Raw genomic sequence first — 17938 nt, forward strand, 5'->3', positions numbered from 1 at the left:
AAAAAAGATAAATTCAACACATTTACAAGTTTTCCAAACTGCAAAAAATTCGCATTTGAAATGTAAATAATGAAATAAAAAAAGTCTTTGAGTCGAAAGGTCTTTACCATTATCGCCAATTTTAAGCTGATTAAAATGTTAACAGACCCTCTTTATGACTGGTCTTTGATACTTATCTGTCTGATCTATAATTTGCACTAGCAACTTACCGAGACTTAGATTATAAGAACCTTATAAATTATAAGAATCCAACTATCTACCATCTTAGTTTTACATATGTAAGCACTACTCTAGGTTTCACTCACTTTCATAGTTAAAAACAAATATTCCCGGATGCTGGATACACCATGTAATAGTGTCAAGGTGACACAACCTAAAATACTTTGTTCCTGAGAAACTGGATTCAGTCAAATTTCCCATCACCAAAATTACACATTTTAGAAAGAGAAAAAAAAATCCAAAACTTCTAAATCTCACTTATGATCAAGTGTATGCTTGGCATATGCAAACAGCATCACTCTACAAGTAGCTCAAATGAATATATCTAGATATATTTGTCAACTGTTTGAATTTCTCATTTTGCAACAATTGAGACTTCATCAACTGTTGAACAAAAGTCCAAAATTTGATAATTTTACAAAACTGTATTAAATGCTGTGTTATGGCCACGCACAGAGGCTTACGCCTGTAATTCCAACACTTTGGGAGGCCAAAGTGGGTGGATGACCTGAGGTCAGGAGTTCAAGACCTGCCTAACCAACGTAGCGAAATCCTGTCTCTACTAAAAATACAAAAATTAGCCAGGCACTGTGGTGGCACATGCCTGTAATCCCAGCTGCTCGGGAGGCTGAGGCAGGAGAACTGCCTGAACCTGGGAGGCAGAGGTTGCAGTGAGCCGAGATTGTACCACTGGACTCCAGCCTGGACAACAGAGCAAGACTCCATCCCCCCAAAAAAAAAGAAGAATAAAAAAATGCTGTGTTATTCTGGTCTAAGTCCTTTAACTGTAGATAACAAAACATTTTTTGTCAGGTTACTTTTATACACAATTAACAGTCATCTCAGAGCCACCATTCATCATCAATCTAAGCAAAAAAAAAAAAAAAATTTTTTTTCTTCGTAACTACACAGTCTTCCAGGTCAACAACAACAAAAAGAAATCCAAACATATATAATGAGCGCTGAAATGGCTATTACAAGATGCTTAAAGAACCAGTCACTCTAAAACAAAATCACTGAATTAAAAATGGAAAAAAAGGTTAGATATGAACTAGAGAGGACAAAATGAACTAAGTTTAAACATCGGCAAAACTTGTTTTCACCAAAATAGGCAAAAATTTAGACAAGCCTAAATATGCATTTTATATATAATAAATCCTGCAGATGCTATAGGGTTAACCTCCCTAGTAAGGCCTCAGTAATTCACACCTCAATTAGAATAGTGTCTAATGATGTTACTATAACACTGGCTCAATCAGAAAGAAACTGCTTCCAAGTGGGAGAGCTGCAGTGTGACTGGGCAGTATAAATTAGGCTAATGCTTGCTCCTTAATTTGGGGGGAAACAAAAAACTGAAGGGGAATACAGAAAAGGAATTCACACACAATCGCTCGACTAAAATGTAGCTTAAGAAAGTGAAGCACAAGTTTTCTAAAATAAGATTTGCTGCTTCCTAGTATAGGCAGAATTGCTTCAAGCGGCAAAACTATCATAAAAAGTCAATCATCCACGTAAAACTTATTCCAAAATATTTCAAAGTGACTTTCTCAGCACAAATTTTCATTAAGTCTGAAAAACAGATTTGCAATTTGTTTTTTTTTCTAAACTCAAGATTTACACTGAAGGCACTGACCTAAACAGAGACATACACCCCCACTTCAAAAATAAACAAGCCAAGATGCAATACTTCTCTAAAACTCACCCCAAAACCTGGAAAGCAAAGAAAAAGCCACTTCTATTAACAAAGTCAAATGTTATAACAATTTTATCTAAAGAAGCTTTTAGTTTTAATTCCAACAACTTCAGCCTACATAATTCATCACCATCTTTAGATCTAAAGCTACTCCAAATTATAAATGCTTGGCCTATCTCTATTACATTTGTTCTGTAAGGAACACATTTAAGTATACAAAATCATGACAGCATTATGGAAGAAACATTAATTTTAAAAATCCATGTTTTTAAATGTTAATCATTTACAGTTTGGAATGTTATGTACTAATCACATCAGAACTTTCCAATATAGAGAGAATAAGTCCTTAGCATAAAAAAAGTTACACTTTAGAACTTCCTATATGAAATCCACCATAAAAATTATTCAAATGGCATGTTCTAAACCTAATTACAACATTATGCATTTCATTTTTCTGAGACTCTAAATGTTTTTTGCCAGCAAAAAGTAGTGAACCTACTTCTTAAATACTCGAGTAACCAAGCTGCTACTAAGACTAAAAGGATTCTAATTCCGACAAAAGTCAAAGGTTATTAACAAAAATTAGCTAAGATTGTATGTCTGCAGAAAGTCAACTCAGGCTAATTCCCTTATTATCTTGTTATATTTATTATTCCTAAATAACTGGCAATTCCACCTTAAACTACGGTGCAAAAACTAAATGCATTAAGAAACTAATTTGGAAATAAATGTGTGTGTGTGTGTTTTATTAAAAACAAATGTACTTAGGTTTTTGAGGGGAAACAGCTATCAATCTTCAGCAGGGCTTTGTAAAACCTCTGCACCAGCAAATAAATCTTTCAGGTTAACTAAACACACTCGTGTCTTTGAAAATCTAGTTTGAGAAATCCTAACAGCAGTTTGGGGCAAGTGATGGAGCCACCGCCCTCCACCTACACCAATTTCACTCTCAGTACATGTAGTGCTAACAGTAAGATCTACTGTGTCTTTTATTAGGAAGCATGTTATATAGGGGGAAGAAGGGGTTCAGTTAGGTGCTAAGAATGTGTCCGGCATACCACCGTCACTCTCAGCACTCAAAAACTAAACATATCAAAGACAGAAGCGTAAACTGGCATTGACACGACTAGGAAGAGAAAGTAAAGGACAAAGAGAAAACAGAAATTGGCTGGAGAAAACAAATTAAGACAAACAATTTACAACTTTCATTTAGACCGTAAGGCAACACACTCCAGCCGACCCAACGCGCTCGGCCCGGGCGACCGAAAAACTACTTCAGAACAACAAAGAGGAGCGGCGGCCGCGGCAGGAGTCCCGTCCGAGTTTAACTTGATTCTCCCACGAGCTGCAAGCGGAGCTGGGAGCCGGAGGGACGCGAGGCACCGCCACCCGGCACTCACCCAGCCCGCCCGGCCCGGCTCGTCAGGTAGCCGCGGTCGCTCTCCCAGCGGATCCGCGCGCTCCTTGCTGCCCCCGGGAGCCCGCCCCGGGGCGGAGAAGCCGCGGGCGGGGTGCGCGGGCCCGGCCGGGGGAAGGGGAGGGGACATGGCGCGGTTACCTGGGCTCGGGCGGTGGCGAGGGGAGTCCGCTCTCCCGCCGCTGCTGGTCCGCGGAGGCGCCGGGCCCGTCGCTTTCCCCGGCGACCCGGAGAGCTCCTCGGCCCCCGCCCCGAGGCGTCCCGGCCAGGCCGCCTCTCCTCAGCGTCGCACCGCTGCCCGCGCCGACCTGACCGCCTCGAGCTCCCGGGCAGCCCCGCGGCGGGGGGCCTCTCTCGCGAGGCACCCGGCTCCCCTCACCCGCTCCCACCCGCTGGGCGCCTGCGGAGCTGAGGGGAGGGCGAGAAAGGCCTCCCGAGGAGAGCAGGAGGGCGCGAACGCAGGCTCCGCCACTCGAGCCGCTCCGTTACCGCAGCGGCGACGACGACCAGGGCCGTGTTGTTGCTGCCAACTTGTCGAGAGGACACTGAGCATGCGCGCGCGGGGACCACATCCGGGTAATTTCAGGGTTTGGCCCTTTTCCCCCGCAGCTTTCCTTTCTCCCGGCTGCCCCCGCCTCCCGTCCCCCGCCCCGAGTGACGGGGAGGGTCGCTCTGCGCAGGCGCTTGCAGGGCAGCGCCAGCCGGCTGGCGGCTCTGAGTCCCGGCTTGGGGCTGGGCCTGGGCCGCGACGCGGGCGGAGGGCGAAGGCCTGCTTGAGGGAGTGGTCGCCGGGGACATTGGCATCTCTTTGCAAAAAAGTACCCAAGCTGCGCAGGAGAGCTCGGCGTTGAGTGGGCGTCCAGTAAGTGTTTATAAACAGTGATTAGCCCGGCCTTTGTTGGTTTTTTGTTTTGTGTTGAGGACCTGCGTAGGCACAAAAATTGGCCTTCAACAGCCAATCGACAGCTCGGAGGAGAAAGTGGCTAGGTTGTGGGAGTTCACTTCGGGAAGAAACAGACGCTGGCCGCATATTCCGTTTCTGGCAGCCCCGAATCTCGAGCTCCAGAGGTGTTTAAACTCGAGAGACGCACAGGACAGTCAAGGAATTCCGCACTGAAGAGCCTTGCCAGGCGTTGCGAGTGTGAGTGGTTTTGTTGGAAGAGATGTAGAGCACTCTCGGAGCTGGAGGGGAACTTCGACTCCTACTACACACTTATTAACTAGGTTATCTGTTTGTTCGGTGGGGAAAGGCATAGGCTCTGCTTTTGGCTTTATGCTTCTTTTATTTCATTTTTTACAAGACACGTACATTTATTTTTTAATTTAAAACGCATTAATGATATATTTTCACCAAGCAGGAACTACTTTGAGTCTAGTTTTAGTCCCTCCAAAACTAATGATGAGCCAGTTCTAAAGTCATTTCTTAGGTCACGTAGTCCAGAAACCTCCACCCACCGCACGCCTTCGCCACGCATCCTCAGTGCTTCATTCTGTCCTCCACATCCTGGGCCATTCCCTTTTTTTTATCAGAAGGCCCCTGAAGCTTCAAACTGGTGTTCTCTTACCACTGGGGTTTATGAAAACCAGTTTTAAGGGATTTCATTTCCATATCTTCCATTGCTATATGTTCTATTTTCTAAAATTGCCCAGCTTGAGAAGGGAGCTAAGGACACAGCACCTGTTTTCAAAACTGTCCTTCTCCCTCCCACCTTACAAAAGAAAGTCACAATTCTCACCCATTACTAAGGTGCACTCGGTCAATGCAGAACCTCTCCTGCAATTCAAATACCAGTATCTATGCTGAGAAAGTAAATGACCTTAGGTGAAGGGTTTTAAGTTATTTTGCAAGTCAGATGGTTTTCCAATCTTTTCTGTCAGCAAAACTGAAGGAAGGTCTGTCAGCTGATAGATTACTAAACATGATTTAATAATAGTTCAATATGTGATTCTTAGGTAATACACCTCAGAAGAAGTTTTAAAAAAATTGAGACATTGTTAAAACTACACTTCTTCCATTTCATCTGTATTAGTTATCTATTGCTGTATAACAATATCAGCACAAATATAGAAGCTTAAAACAATACACATTTATGATCTTACAGTTTCTCTGGGTCAGGAGACAAGGCATGGCTTAGCTGGGTTCTCTACAAAGTGAGGCTGGAACAAAGGATCCGCTTCCAAGCTCATGTGGTTGTTGGCATCATTCAGTTCCTTGCAGGCTGCAGGACTGAGGGCCTCAGTCCCTTACAGGCTGTTGGCTGAAGAACCCCTCTGTTCCTTGCCATGTGGTCCTCTCCATAGGGAAGCTAACAATATGGCAGCTTGCTTCTTCAAAGCCAGCAATGGGGAGAGTCTCAGCAAGACATTGGTTTCAATCTTATGTAACATCGTCACATACACAGTATCACTCATACCCTGTCACTTTTGCCATACATTGCTGGCCAGAAGCAAATCACAGGCAATACCGACACTGAAGGGGAAGGAGACACACAAAGGCATGAACACCAGGAGGTGGGGATCATATGGGCCTTCTTTAGATTCTGTCTACAACACTATCCATTTATTTATGCAAATGGCATTCCCTATAAGCTCAGCCTCTTCTCAGAATTTCCCTTCAGGTTCCCTTCACCTTTTTACTTAAGGGAAACCCCAGCTTTGCCCTGGACAACTGCTCCTTCCACCTCTCGAGTAGTGGCAACTGTGTTTTCAGCCTTCAGCCTCTCAGTGCCTGGAGGTGAGGTAGGTTTCCTTCTTGCTTCTCAACACTGCTTTCAAGCCATCCCCCTCCTCTAAACCAGTAGCTTTAAATCTTGCTATCCAGTACCTCTATCGCTGACCTCACTCCCCTTTATCTCTGCACAATTTGCTCCTGTCAGTCACTCTCATGCCACTTCTGTCCTAGTGCTAGGCGGTTATAAGATCTTCCCTGTACCCTGGCCTCTCAGTTCCTTTTCTTCTTCTCCAGGGATCTCTCATTGCTTCAATTTTGTGATCTTACAGTTACTCTGAGTCAGGAGTCAAGGCATGGCTTAGCTGTGTCCTCTACAAAGTGAGGCTGGGACAGAGGATCTGCTTCCAAGCTCATGTGGATGTTGGCAACATTCAGTTCCTTGCAGGCTGCAGGGCTGAGGGCCTCAGTCTCTTCCTGGCTATTGGCTGGAGACCCCCGCTGTTCACCATGAACCTCAGGTAGACCCTTAATGCTGTTCAGGAATTCTGTTATACATCCCTGCACCACTCTTCTGGATTTTGTACCTTCTCTGACCTCTAACTTGCACATACCCTACCTCAGCCGCTTACTCCCATGGTCATAATCACATTAGCCTTATCAGACTCTGCAACTTCTTCATTATCTCAGTTTCAAACATCTCACACTCCAGTCACCACCTTAGTCTTCCAGGTCACTCCCTGTAGTACTCTAATTCCAACAATTCTTGAACCTTCATATCTGCTCTCACCCAGCCTCAACCCCTGGTCAATCACAATCACTCTTATACATGCCCTCAGCCTCGTTGCCTTTCTCTCCCTTTGTTATGCTTGCTTGGCAAAGCCACAATCCTGATTCAGGCTAGCACTCACGCATCTGAATGTGGCTAGAGAAGAACACAATCACACTGAGTACTTTCACTTTAATTTCATCACTATGAACCTCAGTTAGACCCTTTGTGCTGTCCAGCAGTTCTACTTCCCTCCTCCATTCTTCTGGATTTTGTACCTTCTCTGTCCTCTAACTCGCATGTCCTCCCCTTGATCATCCTCAGTTAATACCCTTGTTTGAGAAAATTGAAGCAATAAGAGAAAAACTTCCACAGAATCTCAACATAACCCACACCCATATACCAGCCTCTACTCTGCCTTTCCCATCCTCACATGGTTGAATTGCCATGTTCCTAGCTAAAGGAGCATTGTCACCAAGACACAGATCTCAGTCCTATCTTGCCTAATCAAGATCCTCACTGTCACTCCAGCAATTATCCCTGTATTCTATATTATCAATATTCCTCTACTGGGTCATTCCAATAAGCTTACAAGCAGCTGTGATTTTTCCAGTCCTACAGATTCTTCTCTTTGACTTATTTCTACTGTCAACTATCACCCATTTCTCTACTCCCTTTGCAACAAAGCTTCTAAGAGAGTTTTCTATACTTTGTCTGCAGTTCTCCCACAGCAGCAGAATACATACCATACAATACCATTTATATAAAGTTCAAAAATATGTCACGCATGATACATATGTTAAGACTACATATATATGTAGTGGAATCATTACACACCAGGTTACATATGTGGCATATTATAGATCATCAGCTGAGTGGTAGGTCTCCCACCCTCTCTTAAACTCCATTCATGCTTTCGTCCTTACCACTCTATCAAAACTACTCTTGTGGAGGCCAAAAATGAACTTCACATTGGCTAAACCCAATGATCTAGTCTCAATTCTCATCTTGATTGACGTATCTGTAACAGCTGACACAACTAATCACTTAATTCACTTTTTTTTAACCATATCCTCTTGGTTTTCCTCCTTCATTCATGGTTCCTCCTTCCCTGTCTTCTTTGCTGGGTTCCATCTCTTCTCTCAGACCCCTTAACCAGGGCTCATTCTTTGAATTCTTTTTTTTTTTTTTTTTTTTTGAGACAGAGTCTCTCTCTTGTGCCCAGGCTGGAGTGCAGTGGTGCAATCTTGTCTCACTGCTATCTCCACCTCCCAGATTCAAGCAATTCTCCCTGCTTCAACCTCCCAAGTAGCTGGGATCACAGGTGCCCACTACCACACCTGGCCCATTTTTAGTAGAAACAGGGTTTCACCATGTTGGCCAGGCTGGTCTCCAGCTCCTGACCTCAGGTGATCTGCCTGCTTCAGCCTCCCAAAGTGCTGGGATTACAGGTGTGAGCCTCCCACACCCAGTCCCTTGAACTCTTTTTAATCTATACTCATTTCCTTGATGTTACCAGTCTCCTGACTTTCAATACCATCTAAGATACATGATATCATCATATATGATGACAACTCCTAAATTTATATATCCAGCTTAGACCTCTTACCTGAACTCCAGATTCTGATATCCTCAAACATGTCACAGACTGAGCAATATTCTCTCTCAAACTTATTGAACCCACTAACTTTCCTCTCGTTTGATAACTATTGTTCAGGTTGCTCAGACCAAAAACCCTGAGTAGTTTGACTTTAATTTCATCACCATGAACCTCAAGTAAATCCTTACTGCTGTCCAGCAATTGTGGACTCCCTTGTTTTCTCACGCCCATGTCTAGTCCACAGTCGGAGCCACCTCCACTACTACTCCCTGGTCTGAGCCACCATCATCTCATCTTTGGATTCATCTTCTAAAAACTCTCCCTATTCTCATGCTTGCCTCTTCCCAACATGATAGCTTGAATGATCCTTTTAAAATGTAAGTCAGGTGTCTTCTCTCTGCTTAAATTCCTGCATTAAATGATCCTTATTTCACTTAGAGTGAAAATCTACATCCTTACAATAATCTAAAGGGTTCTGTAAGATCAGCACCACCACTCCACGCCTGAGCATTACCTCTCTAAATCTCGTCTCCTATCAGTCATTCTCCAATATGTTCTAGCCTCTTTTCTTGACCCTAGAAGATGCTAGCCATGCTCCCAAGTTGGGTCCTCTGCACTGGCTGTGCCTTCTGCCTTGTACGTGTTTCACCCAGGTATCTGCATTGCCAACTCTCTCACCTTCTTTGGTCAAAAGTTACCTCACTGAAGCCTACCCTGACCTTTTAAAAATCACAGCCCACTCTTAACTCTCTCAGTACACCCAAAGCCCTTTTACTCTGCTTTCTCTTTTGCTGTAGCACTTCTAACATACTATATGATTTACTTATGTGTGTGTTTATTGCTTATTGCCTGTTACCCCCAACTAGAATGTAAGCTCCATGAGGGCAAGGATTTCTCTGTAGTATTTACCAATGTATCCCAAGTGCCTAGATTAGCTATTGACATGTAGGAGGTGCTCAATAAATATTGGTTAAATGAATGAACGAGGTGTTTTGTGCTTCCATCCATAGAAATGAAAACTAGGACTAGCTTTGACTCAATTCTATTTCATTCAGCAAAAAATATCCTGTATTTTAATTTTAATTTTAATAGATAACAAAATATGTAATATTTTATGTTGTTCAGATCAATTAGATATTAAAATTATATCATTACAATGAGCTTTTTAAGCTTATCAGACTCAGTCAAGAATTTTTTTTTTAATTGTTTTATAGGGAAACGTGTTAGGTTGGTCAATAAAAGACTCTTCAGCTTAAAATATTATATTGAAATGCTCAGGGGTACGTGGAATGGAAATACAAGATAAGAAAAAAAAAGTGATGTAAAATTTCTTTTAAAGAAAAGCTTGTTCATGGATTTTTTAAATGGATGAGAGATGCATTATGATCTTTAAATTTCCTTGGATACATTTAAAAAATGACATAACAATCTTATTTTAAAATGCCAATACTTATGCCAGAAATAACAAACTTTACTATTATTTAAACTTGTGATGAAACATTTTAGATATGACCTTTAAAAGTACAAGAAGAGGCCGGGCACGGTGGCTTACGCCTATAATCCCACTACTTTGGGAGGCCGAGGTGGGCGAATCACAAGATCAAGAATCAAGACAATCCTGACTAACATAGTGAAACCCCATCGCTATAAAAAAAATTTTTTTTTTTTTTAAAGGTACAAGAAGAAACACAGTTTTAGCCAGGCATGATGGCTCATGCCTGTAATCTCAGCTACTCAGGAGGCTGAGGTGAGAGGACTGCCTGAGCCCAGGAGTTTGAGGCTGCAGTGGGCCATGATCATGCCACTGCACTCCAGCCTAAGTGACAGAATGAAACCCAATCAGTTATTTAAAAAAAGAAAGAAACAAAAGAGAGGGAAGGAAGGAGAGAGGAAGAAAAAAAGGAAGGAAGAAGGAAAGAAAAATGAAATACAGTTTTTCAAATTTCTTTTAGGAGAAAAGCAAGAAATCTTGAAGACCATAGTTCCAAAGCACTCAAAGGGAGCCAAGCTGCTGCCAGTTCTCAGATACATCTCTGACAGGGGCAGGCAAAGGCTTGAAAGGTTTTATTTTCCTTTTGTTTTATTTAAGGGTTCCACCTCCTATGAATGGGAGCTTTCCAAGGGTGAGGAGAATATAGAACTTTAACCTTTTCATCCCGGGGGTGGGATGCTCTTCCCTCCAGCAAAGGACCTCCTGGCACAAGTTAGAATCATGGTATTTTAGTGTCAACCCAGTGTTTTAGGTTTTGTTTTTTAGAAATGGGGTCTTGCTGTGTTGCCTTGGCTGGACTCAGACTCCTGCATTCAAGTGATCCTCCTGCCTCAGCCTCCTGAGCAGCTGGAGACTACAGGCATGCATCACCACACCCAGTTTAACCCAGTGATTTTTAAAATAATCCCAGTTGCTCCTGAAAATTACTTAACATTGACTAACCTGAACATTACAAGTGATTCCCACATTTCTAAAAGCAATAAAATAAACTCTGTCATCTTTTTGGCTTAAAGTATACAGCCATAGAAATGAATTACCTATTCAAAATTTTAGATTGAAACTTGATTCAAAATTGAGATTAAAAATGACTGGAATGCAGGCCCTGTCTGGAATATTCTTGTTCTTGTCCTTTAAGACTCAGTGGTCCTCTAGGAATGGTGCCCTGCTATGTCACAGTTGGCCACCCTCTCTTTATGCTTTCAGATTAGACTGTGAGTTCCCTGAAGATAGAGGCTCCCCTTCCCCACGTTCTTTGAGTGCCCAACACTGGGCTTGCCCATGGCAAGCATCAGAGAACCAGGAGATGAGGCTGGGAAGATAGATCTGAGGCCAGACAATGAAGGAAGCCATGCTGATGAATTGAACTTCATTCAGGACCAGATATGCTTGGGACGTTTTTCTTCCTTTTTTACAATCTTCTTGAGGTATAATTTACATATTACAAACTTTACACAGTGGACAGTTTGATGCATTTGGGCAAATATATCCAATGTGCAACCACCACTACAATCAAGTATTAGAATACCTCTCTGCCTCCAAAAAGCTCCCTTGTGCCTCTTTGCAGTCAGTGCCGCCTCCCAACCGTATGCTCCTGTCCCCAGGCAACCACTGCCATGCTGTCTGTTCCTAAGGCTTTGTTTTTTCTAGAATTTCACATAAATAGAATCTTTCCTTATGCAGTCTTTTGAATTTGGGTTCTTTCACTCTGTGTTGTTTTTGAGATCTGGAATGCTACTGTGTATCAGTAATTAGTTCCTTTTTATTGCTTAGTAGTATTTCATTTTATGTATATGCAAATCCACAGAAACAGAGGTAGATTAATAGATTAGTGGTTGTCAGAGGATGGGGGAGTGGGAAATTGGGAGGTATTGGGTTTCTTCATGAGTTGATGGAAATGTTCTGGAATTAGATAGTGCTGAGAGTTGTACAACATTGTAAATATATTAAGAATCACTAAATTATAAACTTTGAAATGGTTAAAATGGTGAACTTTAGGAAAAGTTTACGTTTTAAAAAGTTAGATTTTAGCAAGCATCACAAGCATGTCACTAAGTGAATAATCTTTGCAGTCTGACTTGGGTCAAGTCCCCATGTCACTCCTTACTAGCTATGAGACGTTGGACAAAAGATTTTAAGTCTCAGATCCTTCTGTGAAGTAGGGGTAGAAATACAGCCCATCTCATGGAGTTGTGGTAAAAATGAAATGAGACATATGTGTGAGCACTTGGCATGATGCTGACAAATGCCCGATCGGTGGCAGCTCCTTGTTTAATCCACCTGCACCTGCCGTGTGTCAAGTCCATTACATGTCTTCACCTATTTGATTCAACATGAAAGAGGGACTATTCCCAATTTACAAGTGATGAAACTGAACCACTAAGAGATTAAAAAGTAACATGTCCCCATATTAAGGGACATTCTATAACATAACTAGTCTATAATTTCCAAAAATGTCAATGTTGTAAAAGCAAAGCCTGAGGAACTGTTCCAGGTTGAAGGAGACTAAATACACAGGACAGTTAAATGTCATGCATGATACTGAATTGAGTCTGGGGAAACAATGTTGCTATAAAGGACCTTATTGAACAATAGGCACAATTGGAAAATAGCTTAAAGATTAGACTATACATATATAATAGATTATAGATTAGACTATATATATAATAGACTATAGATTAGATAATAGTATTGAGTCAGCATTAGATTTCCTGATTTTGATAACTATAGCATGCAGGCCAGAACTAGGGTGAGGCAACAGAGGCTCCCGTAAGGTACAAAGTTGAAGGAAGTCCCCTTGAGGGTCTACCCACTCTCAGGCCTTGTTAGCCTCCCTCTAGTTCTGTCCCTGGTGTCGTGGTTGTGAAGAAAATGTCCTTGTTTTAGGAGCTACACCCTGAAGTATTGAGGGTAAAGACATGCAGGTATATGTAATTAACCCTCCAAGAATTCAGGAATAATCATCATACATAGGTAGAGAGAAAAAAACCATTAAAGCAAACATTGCAAAATGTTAATAGTTGATGAATCTAGGTAAAGTATATACAGAAATTCTTTGTACTATTCTTGTGAGTTTGGTTTTTGTTTTTGTTTTTGGGTCATTCGTCCCTGTGATGAGGTTTGCAGCAGAGCTGGAATTTGAACTCTGCCCAGTGTGTGCTGTGGTGCTACCCTGAAATGCAAATAGCTCTACTCTGAAGCCAGGGCCTGGGAGGGCCTCCTGGTCAGATGCCTCAGAGCAGCGTTTCTCCTACTTTAACATGCACACATATCACTTGGGGATCATATTAAAAAGTGGATCCTGATTCCTTGGATCTGAGGGTGGGCTGGAGACTACATTTCTAATAAGCTCCCAAGTCAGGCCAATACTGCTGGTTCCAGAGGCAAAGCCCTAGACTTCAGGGCCCAGACCTGTGTGGGTCCTAAAATCCAAAATATATTGGGGAGGGGAATAATGGAACACTAAACTATTTAGAAGACAGTCCACAGTCATGATTCTAACCACCTAAAAGGCTTTTTGATAAAAGTTGAACTTTTTGGACATTGTTTCCATTTAATAAACATGTAGAGTGAGCCTACTGGGTGCCATATCTTAGAATTCAGAATTGAATGGCAATGGACATGAACTGAAACGATTATAGTTTACCCAGTCTTTCCCTTCCCCCGGTAGACTCCAGATCAGACTTACATCTAGACAGTTTGTAGTCCATCAAGTGAACAATTGATGGCATCTAACAGTTTCCCTCAGTGTCACAGGTACAAGAGAGAACATTGCAAGCAGAGAGTGCTGGAAATGACAAGTTCATCAAAAGCAAAAAACCTGCCAGGTGCAGTGGCTCACACCTGTAATCCCAGCATTTTGGGAGGCTGAGGCAGATCATTTGAGGTCAGGAGTTCAAGACTAGCCTGGCCAACATGGCAAAACCCCACCTCTGCTAAAATACAAAAATTAGCCAGGTATGGTTGCATGCGCCTGGAATCCCAGCTACTCGGGAGGCTGAGGCAGGAGAATCACTTAAGCCTGGCAGGCGGAGGTTGCAGTGTGCTGAGATTGCACCACTGCAGTGCAGCCTGGGCTACAGAGCAACACTCCACCTCAAAAATAAATAAATAAAAATTAACATTTTTAAAAAAGCAAAAAACTAAATGTTCAAAAAAAAAAGAGTTGGCACTTGTGCTATGGTGTCATTTCAGTGATAAAATCTAATGAGTATCTATCTAATGAATATCTCTAGCTTACATTCTACCTAAACAACACCAAATTTTTTTCATACTTTTTTAGCATTTTTCTTGGGAGACAACCTTGAGGAAAAATCATTAACTTTAGCTTAGACCAAAATCACAGTTCCTATTTTTTTAGAACTTCAGGGATAATCAAGAGTTGCCTTTTTGAGGTAAGAATTAGGCCCAGCAGATGGGTATTGAAGAGAGGAGACTGTGAACGCTTGAGTGGGCACAGACCTCACATCTGCTCCTCGGTACAAGCTGTGTGTGAGGGGCAGAGAAGGGAGGGTGTTCCAAGATCCAGTCCCTCCTCCAAGGAAAGATGGAAAATCCCGCCCCTCTGAGGGTCTGCTGTCCCTTTTTCCCGGGGCTGCTGCTGTCTCTCTGCTCTTCCTTCTTCCCCTTTCCTTTCCTGGCCAACTTTCACTTCCCTCGCACACTGACACGCTTCTCCCAGCTGCTGCCCTTGAACTGCCACCTCCTTCCTTCCCTCTGTGCTGCACCACCCAGGGGAGCTGGCTCCCAGGATGAGCTGGGGCGCAGAGCTTTCTCAGGTTGAGGGAGCCTCCTCCAGGGCTTGGGTACCAAGGCATCTACATCTTTAATCAGGAAGGAAATAAGAGTACCATATAACCCTGGCCATAGCTGCTTCCCTCCCTCCTCCTTTTCAGGGAGGCTGGTTCCCAGGTCACCTCCTACCTGGTTCAACAATAACATCCCTCCTCCTTAAAAAAGATGCTGTGGTTCAAAAGCCTCTCTCAGCCCAGCTGCCTTCCCCAGCACACAGATCATCCCCATTGCCAGGGAGCTGCAAAGTGGCTCTGAACTTGCTAGAGGCTACACTGGCTAGTTAGAATGCAAGTCCTGACTGCAGGCCTAACCACAGTCCACAAAAGCTCCTCGGAAAGTGTTCTTTGTTGGTAGGTTTGACACAAAGGCCCAGGAATGCGGCTTACACAGTCCTGACCCCACAGCTGGCCCTCCATCCTCACTGCTCTCCCAGGAGAAGATAGGCTTGGCTTCTTTGGCCAAGGACAAAGCCACAGTGGACAATCGCAGGCACAGGCCCAAGGTTTGCCCTCTCTCTTGCCTCCATCTTTACAAATCTCACTCATGCATGAGACCAACTGCCCTCCCTCTGATGACTCCATCTCTGCTCATCTCATCCAAACAACCTCAAGCCACTCCACTGGCACTTGATTTGGTAGTCTTTTGTGTATGTATTCCACTTCATTATGAGAAGTAGCATGGAGGCTAAGATATTGGATGACCTTTGAAGTCAAATGGACAAGCATTCAAATCCTGGCTCTATCTGTGTGCCCTCCTGGCAAGTTACTGCACCTATCTCACCTTCAGTTGCTTCATTTATAAAAGTACGTATTATAACACTTGTTCAAATTTTTCTTTTCCTAAAATGTAAATGAAAATTCTCATCCAGCAAAAATTTATTGAGTTTCTACTGTTTCAGGCACTGCTCTAGATGGAGATATAGTGATATATGAGACAAATGCATGACACTTAAAGAGCTTATTAAATACATTCTTTATAAAGACGCATGCATATGTTCGTAGTTGCACTATTCATAATAGCAAAGACATGGAATCAATTTAAATGTCCATTAATAATAAACTGGATAAAGAAAACGTGGTATGTATGTACCATAGAATACTATGCAGTCATAAAAAGGAACAAGATAATGTCCTTTGCAGGAATGTGGATGGAGCTGGAGGCCATGATCTTTAGTAAACAAATGCAGGAACAGAAAACCAAATACCGCATGTTCACACTTATAAGTGGGAGGTAAATTATGAGAACACATGGATACATAGAACCACATTTACTGGGGCCTGTTGGAGGGTAGGGGATGAAGGGAGGGAGAGGATCAGGAATAGCTAATGGATGCTGGGTGTAATACCTGGGCAACAGGATGATCTGTGCAGCAAATCACCATGGCACATCTTTACCTGTCTAACAAACCTCCATATCCTGCACATGTACCCAGGAACTTAAAAGTTGGAAAAAAACTTACATTCTAGTGGGTGGTACATATGATGAATGTGGCCAAACAGGTAATATAAGATTAAAGTGACAATTGCTATTTTATTTTTAAAAACACACACATAGGCCAGGCATGGTGGCTCACATCTGTAATCCTAGCACTTTGGGAGGCTGAGGCAGGTGGATTACCAGGTCAAGAGTTCGAGACCAACCTGACCAACATGGTGAAACCCCGTCTCTACTAAAAATACAAAAATTAGCCGGGCATGGTGGTGGGCGCCTGTAATCCCAGCTACACAGGAGGCTGAGGCAGGAGAATGGCTTGAATCTGGGAGGCAGAGGTTGCGGTGAGCTGAGATTGTGCCATTGCACTCCAGCCTGGGCAACAAGAGCGAAACTCCAACTCAAAAAGAAAAAAGAAAAAAAAACACACATAGAGAATGCTTAGATTAGGGGAGGAGGTGGAGTACTATTTTAGATAGCGCAATCAGGGGAGGTTCTCTGAGAAAGTGACATTTGAGTAGGGACCTGAATGATGGAGAGCGCTATGCAAAAATCTGGAGAGAGCTGATGTAAAGATCCTGAAACAGAAACAACCTTGGTGTATCTACGTAACAGAAGTAAGGTCAATACAGTTAGGGTAGGATAAGAGAGGAGCGAAGTAAGAGGTGAGATGGGAGCGGTAATATGTGTGGAAGAGGCTCCATAAATTTTTTTTTTTTTTTTTTTGAGACAGAGTCTTGCTCTGTCACCCAGGCTGCAGTATAGTGGCATAATCTTGGCGTATTGCAACCTGTGCCTCCTGGGTTCAAGTGAGCACGTCCGGCTAATTTTTTGTATTTTTAGTAGAGACAGGGTTTCGCTCTGCTGCCCAGGCCGGAGTGCAGTGGTGCCATCTCAGCTCACTGCAACCTCCACCTCCCGGGTTCAAGGGATTCTCCTGCCTCAGCCTCCCGAGTAGCTGGGACTGCAGGCACATAGCACCACACCTGGCTAATTTTTGCATTTTTAGTAGAGATGGGGTTTCACCATGTTGTCCAGGCTGGTCTCAAACTCCTGAATGGTCTCAAACTCCTGACCTCGTGATCCGCCCACCTTGGCCTCCCAAAGTACTGGGATTACAGGCGTGAGCCACTGCTCCTGGCGCCAGCAAATATTCTTAAAGGCATTTAATTTTTCTAACAAGGCTGCATGCTCTTTGAGTGCATTCATTCATTGAACAAGTGTTTACTGAGTGCCTTCCAGGTGCCACTAGGCTACAAGAGAGGGATGTTATGAACAAAACAGAAGTAGAAGAGAAAAATAATTTTTAAAATGAGCAGGATGCAGTGACAAGATCACAGAGACAGCTGAGGCCACCTATTGCAAACTTGGGAGCTAAACTTGGACTCAGGGGCATCCTGACACTTGCCATTTTATAATACACATTGCCTAGAAAAGTGCCCAGTGAATCGGTATTTGGGTATTAAGAGATGGAAAAAGATACACAGGGTAAATACAAACTAAAAGAACTCCAGGGTAGTAATTTTAATATCACTCAAAATAGACTCACCAGCATCTGGTGAGGGCCTTTGCGCTTCATCATAACCTTACCTTACAATGACAATTAAATTTCATTATGAGTTTTGGGGGGACATTCAAACCATAGCAATGGAATACTACTCAACAATAAAAATGAAATGAGTTACCAACACATTCAAAAGCATGGTGGTTGGGCATCTGTATATTATATACAGTTAAGTGATTAGTTATGCTTATATAATATTTATAGTTTGGAATACTTATTTTGCACTTGTGGTGTTAACTATGGCCCCAGTCTGTCCATGTCCTAAACCTTGGAACATGTGAATGTCACCTTGAA

At 42.9% G+C, this 17938-nt stretch overlaps 1 protein-coding gene across 1 annotated transcript in view; it reads left to right on the forward strand.

The window, feature by feature from the left end:
* The first annotated feature begins 884 nt into the window (after window positions 1–884).
* LOC119471390 (translation initiation factor IF-2-like) overlaps window positions 885–17938 on the forward strand; it is a 46930-nt gene continuing 29876 nt past the window's right edge. The window contains exon 1 of the mRNA XM_037738928.1: window positions 885–4191. Within this exon, the coding sequence (XP_037594856.1) occupies window positions 3458–4180 (723 nt within the window). The 5' untranslated portion in view covers window positions 885–3457 and the 3' untranslated portion in view covers window positions 4181–4191. The remainder of the gene's footprint in view (window positions 4192–17938) is intronic.

This window comes from Cebus imitator, unplaced genomic scaffold (genome assembly GCF_001604975.1).
Source record: "Cebus imitator isolate Cc_AM_T3 unplaced genomic scaffold, Cebus_imitator-1.0 Scaffold60, whole genome shotgun sequence".
Lineage (NCBI taxonomy): Eukaryota > Metazoa > Chordata > Mammalia > Primates > Cebidae > Cebus > Cebus imitator.